Genomic DNA, 6,107 nt, shown 5'->3' on the forward strand with positions numbered 1-6,107 from the left:
AACCATGTATTTGTTAGAAAAAATGAAAAAAAGTTTCTAATGAGGTGTGTGGAAGAAGCACTGGGCAAGTCTAGCACAAACAAGGCAATGATAACTATGGTGAGATTAAGCTATGTTTCCAAATTTTACTGTTATGAGCCAATCTCTCCCACAGACAATCTCAGACTGTCCAAATCAACCTGAAAGATGAATTTGTGACCTTTTCATTGAGCAATCTCTATCACATAAAAAGAAATACATGCTGATTTTGGTGATTTTTTTTTTAAGTTTAAGTATTTAATTACAATCAAAAACAAATGCCTCTCTAATTAAAGATACATAGAATCAGCCAGCTAGTAATCAGTGAAATCAAGACTTAAATATATTGTTAATCAATGGACTGCACGAGTGTTTATCTCCAGTCCTCAAGTGTCAGAGTCCTGAATGTGTCAGATATGTTCCTGGTTCCACACAAATCATTACAACAACTGGTCCATTATTAAGCCTCTGCACAACATGGTCACCTGCATTGGAGCTGTGGCACATCTGAAACATGCAGGACTCTTCCATTGGAGAAATGGAGTTAAACACCCCTGAGCTAATGTCTATTCAAATGATTTTCTGTGCTAAAGAAACATATCTAATAACAAATATTGTGACAGACCACTTGAGGTCTCCACTCACAGCTGGACTGGATTAAAAAAAAAAAAGAAAATAAAAAGATTTTTGGTAACTTACTGTTACTCTGTGTACCACTGTTCTTTGCGTTATTCTATGTTCTGTCATTCTGTACGTTATTCTGTATTTTAGGCGGTGTGCCATTACTCGGTGGGTGTTAGTTGGAGTAAAGTAAATGAGATGATCGAACCTAGCTCCGGTGTCATCCTTCTTTCTCCTCCACAATATGACAGCAACATTTATTTTCCATAGACAACTGGAAAAAGCAGGCTACTAAAAATACTTTAACTGGTTAAAATCTAAGATTTACCAACAGTTTACCAGTCACTCAGGAGCTTAAAGAAAGGACTTGCACTGACGAAAAGTTCAGTTCAGCAGTTTAATCTGAAAACTAAAAAGATAGGCGACGACAAAATTTCGGAAGCACATTTGATTTATCTGCTAAGAACATCAGAACTGCCACAAAAGCAAGAACATAGCACCTTACTCTGGTCCTTGATGCTTTCCTACAGTGGTGGCCAAAGTTGGTCTTCATGGAACGGCATCCAGTTCTCTCCCTGGTGGTAGTAATAACCTTCTCAGCATGTCAGTATTCTTCATAGGCCTTCTAATGAGCCATCATTTGATCCAGGTGTGTTAAACCAGGGAGAGAACTAAAACATGCAGAGGCCAGCCCTCGAGGACCCACTTTGGACACCAGTGCTTTACTACCTCTCCCAGTCCTCCCAAGTCCTCCCCAATCCTTCACCACGAAACAGAAATTGACAATAGCTTCTGTCTGGAAGGTTGGATTCCAGCAAAACTTGAAGGGCTTTGCCAGATGGACTTGTACTGAACTGGACTGAAGGTGATTGTGAAGATTTGCCAAGATGTCACCTGGTGGATGGGTGCGGGAACAGTGTGAGCGAATTGACAATGGCAATGGGGTGGCACTCCTGGAGCTCCTGCGGTCGCCGCTGCTTACAGCTTCAGTTGTCTTTGCATTTTAGCTTTTACTACTGATACATAAAAAAACCCTTACTGACCCATTAGGTTTTCTTGATTTCTTTTCCTTACTAAACAACAACCTTAAATAGCAACTCCTGAGTATTTTATTGACTGACATCCTATTTGATTTTGACATGGATGATAAATTTCACCCCCCACCCCCATCATTTCATTTAAACAGAGATCACTCCATGTCTACATACCTACATTTTAAAAAGTATGTATACATGAAATCCTTAAACCAGATCCTCCAAAGCAAAACAAATAAACAGTAATTCTACACTAGAACCAGGCTGCAGGAATCTGACCACAAAACCCCTTGCAGACAAGTTATTTGCTGCCTGATGAAGCATATTGTTCACAATAAGACACGTATTCCAGAGGTATAAAATAGTAACATTTAAAGATAGTCCAAACATCCTTAGCCTTTTTTAATCAATTGCTTCATCAATTATTCGTATTTGAACTTCAACTCTATGTTTCTTCTTTGCTCTTAAGTCTCCACTTAAAAAGAAGTTAATATTTTAAGTAACAGACACAGTGACAACAGCCAGCTAATAACTCAATCTTTTTGGCATCTCATGTTTTAGATCTCAGTTTTGATGATGACTCTTTGTCTACAAACAACCACATTCTTCAAATAAATCACAACTGTTTTGATACTAGTTCATATCATGTGTGTGTGGACAGGCTGGCTTGTCAATCAAGGATACATACTTGCTTGGCTGTGAAACAGTTTGTTTAGGTTACACAATGGATGACACCCCTGCTCTGTCTCCTCCTAAATCTCCAACAACATTGCCAACAGCGCCAGAGCAAAAGTTGGGCCCATCATAACAGCTGACATTACAAAATATTTTCAGTGGCTACAGCTCTTTTCCTTGCAAACTCTATGAAAATATACTCAGAAATCCAGGACTACATGAGCAGAGTGCAGCCAATCTCTTGGAGCACCTTAGCTCTTTCCCTTCCAGCCCCCTCTTTCTCCATCTTTTCTTTTTTCACTGACTCGCTTTTCTTTAATTCACCTTCACTCTGGCCACACACACACTTACAGTACGATAATAAATATGTTGAGATAATGTGGCTTGGAATACATTTTCAATCCTCACTTGATTAAACACTGGAATTTTGCATGGTGCCCAGAAATGAGGTTAGCAAATGGCTCCGATGGTTGCCAGCTTGGAATTGCTCAAAAGGAAAACGAGGGAGAACATAGTGTCTACCGCTTGCTGGCTCCTGAAAGTGCTTGATGAATGTTAGTGTACGTCACTTGGGATAATGCGAGTTAGCTGTGTGTGGACTCCAAATATGGCTGGAGTGTGACTGTTTGAGGTTGTAATGACTGCGCTGAAGTGAGAACCCTGCACAGGGCCCCTCTCAGAAGGTACACACCTCAGCTCTGCCTTTCCTCTGCAGATGGACTCACAATGAACTCTTAGTTTCACCTTAACCTTGATGTTGCAGGACCTTTAGAAACACCAAAAACATGAGTTAGTTCCTTAATTGTGCATAACAGTTATTTTTAACAGTTTAAGGAATATTTGAGATTCCTTCAATAAAGCAAAGTATTTACACTGCATTACCTTGCAAAGGTATTAATGACCCCTACATTTCTTCAAATTGTTTCAAAATACAGCCACAAACAGTTTTAGGAGGATTTTTTTTTTTTTTACAGACCAAAACAACGTAATGCACAACTGTAATGTTCATTTAAATGTTAAAATGATAGATTGCTTATTTTTCAAATAAGAAAGGAATCTGACAGGTGTTTGGTGTATTTATTTTCAGATGCTTTTACTAATTAAAATTCAGTGCAACCAATTGCCATCAAAAGTTACCTAAAATGTAAATATAACTTACTTATGTGGAATTTAATCTTGGTATACAAATGCGTTCTGTGAAGACCTAAGTGGTTTGTTACAGAACATTAGTAAGCAAACAGCATCTTGAGAACCAATGAACACAACACACAAGGTAGGGATAAGGTTGAGGGAATGTTTAAAGCAGTGTTAGTAGTATAGCACAAGGGTCCTCAAACTGAAGCAGAGTCGAACATAAAGCCTGCAGGACACCAGGCCTTGAGGCCTGGATTTGAGGATCCCTTGTCTAGGCTAGCACTTCACCGATTGTTGAAAGGAAAGTATACAAAGTCTGTTGCAAGTCTGTTGTGGGAGAATGTGATCTCGTCAGGTGAGACCAAAATTAAAATTTTGAGCATATAAACAAAACTTTGTGTCACTGAAAACCCACTCTCTAACTCATTATGAAACATGGTTTTCTGCATCATCCTGCTATGGTAAGGATTTTTTTTCCAGGATGAAAGATGCAAGACTTGATGTATAGAGCTAAAAAAATAATGGGGCAATCCTGACAAAATAACACCAAAAAGCTGAAAAAGATTAAAGACAAAGGTGGTCATTTTTCCTTGAGAGAGACATCGACCCTAAGCATACAGGACAGAAGCTCTTGAGGACTGGACTTAGTAATCTCTGTTTTAGATAAAACATTATTCTTGTGCTAGAATGACCAAGACCCAAACTGAGTTAAGAATGTGAGGCAATGTTTAAAAATCAATCTTAGCAGGTGCTCTCTGTTCAGTCTGGCTGAGTTAGAGCTATTTTACATAGGACAAAAAAAAAATCTTACTCTCTAAAACATCAAATATGGTAAAAACTCAAGGGGCTCAATTCCCATACATGCCACGTTTCTTAAATTTTTCACTTAAAACATAACTTTTCCTTCAACTTCACCATTATTTACTGCTTTGTGTTGGTCTGTCACATGACATAGCAATAAAAAAACCCATTAAACACATGTTATCTGTTTTGCAACTTATCTTACAGGTCCTCCAGATGTGGAGCAAGCTTGTGAGCCAAGTGTACGCACATGGAGCCCAAATGCAGGAACTGACCAGGGTGTTGTTGGCCTATCAGAGTGTCCTCCACAGGGTTGCATGCTTCAGTTGGAGTTCCAACACCCAGTGGTTCCCGATTCGCTGACTGTATGGGTGACATTTTTCAGTCCCGAGGAGAGCGCTCTGCCTGCTATCCACGACATCTTGCTTTTGACTGTGAGTGGAAACAACATTTCGCTGGGGCCCAGTAACGTCTTCTGTGACACTCCATTGACTCTGAAACTGGACGTGGAAGAAGCGGTGTATGGTGTACAGTTTTACACAATGGAGCAACACCTAGAGATTGACGCAACTTTATTGACGTCCAAGCCAGACTGCAAAGTTTGCAGGCATTGCAAACCACTTCATTACAATCTGTTGCGCCAACCACCCTTCACATTTGCCCCGAAAGGCCTGCAACTGATTGAACCTATCCGCCGATATACAGACAGGTGAGTTTGAGTGGTGGATTGCAGTCAGTGATGAGAGACTGAATGTTGCCAGCGTATTCTGTATTATTTTGTTTGCCACGGTCTCCAAATAACTTAAAATATTAAGCCATATTTTTTTTTCTATTACAGCTGTTTTTCCTCATTGTTTTCTATTAAAAGTTTAGAATGGCTGAGTGTTTATGATTTCGCTCCTGGCTTTAGTGTAGGGTAATTTTAGACCTGTCAGTAAAAGGCGTTTATTTATCTGTGGAAAATATCCACTAAAATTTGCTCATGTAATAGCAGACATCCTTTTCAATACCCTCTGGAACACATGTGAGCCACCACTGCTTCTGAGCTTTCAGATCTGTTTTCCCAACATTTGTTTCCTAAGTCACAGGTCAGTTGTCGCCCACATTTGTGTTTTTTCCTATGTTCCATGAAGCAAGGGCAAACAGATGACTTGTTGAAGGTATTATCTGCACACTGCGGTGAGAATTTAGTGCTTTTCTTCCATGGAATGTGCTGACTTGACAAAAATTGTGCTATACATGGCGCTGCTGCGTGTCATACCATCTTGCTGTCGTGCTATCAGTGAGATTCACATGAGGAGGAAAGTGCTAGATAAAACACAAAAGGGGTGGGTATGCACGTTATGCAAGATGAAGTGATGAAATCTAAGTTTCAAAAGTGCAGAACTTCCTGGTTGACTGGTAGTATCTGTGGAAGGTTGCCTCCAGTAAGGATGTATTTATTTGGAGGTTTTGGCACACTTTGCTGACTGTTGATGTACTGTAGGTAGTTTTACTACTGTGGTACATTTCACTAGCTGTGGTCGCATTCCAGTGGTAGTGGTCAGTGGAAATGGCTGTATATTTTTTCTTATGAGACCATGTGGGATCTTGTCTGTTAAGCTTCAAGAGAAGCTCTGTAGTTAATAACTATAGCTGTATTGGGTATGAAGTTTCTTTTACACATTTCTTACAAAATAAAGAGTGTAGTACAGCGCTTTGCAGAAGTATTTATATCCCTTGAAGTACGACAAAGAACTCCGGTGTCCTATATTCAGTGGTGGAGAAAGTACTCAAAAAATGTACTTAAGTAAAAGTACAAATACACAGACAAAAATGTACGCA

The 6,107-nt window shown here is 39.5% G+C and overlaps 1 protein-coding gene across 1 annotated transcript in view; it reads left to right on the forward strand.

Annotated features, from left to right (window-relative positions):
- pappaa (pregnancy-associated plasma protein A, pappalysin 1a) overlaps positions 1 to 6,107 on the forward strand; it is a 119,284-nt gene that overhangs the window by 33,983 nt on the left and 79,194 nt on the right. The window contains exon 7 of the mRNA XM_015034981.1: positions 4,491 to 4,992. Coding sequence (XP_014890467.1) covers positions 4,491 to 4,992 — 502 coding nt within the window. The remainder of the gene's footprint in view (positions 1 to 4,490; positions 4,993 to 6,107) is intronic.

The sequence above is a fragment of the Poecilia latipinna genome, unplaced genomic scaffold (assembly GCF_001443285.1).
Source record: "Poecilia latipinna isolate Pla-1442-1.1 unplaced genomic scaffold, P_latipinna-1.0 Scaffold319, whole genome shotgun sequence".
Classification (NCBI taxonomy): domain Eukaryota; kingdom Metazoa; phylum Chordata; class Actinopteri; order Cyprinodontiformes; family Poeciliidae; genus Poecilia; species Poecilia latipinna.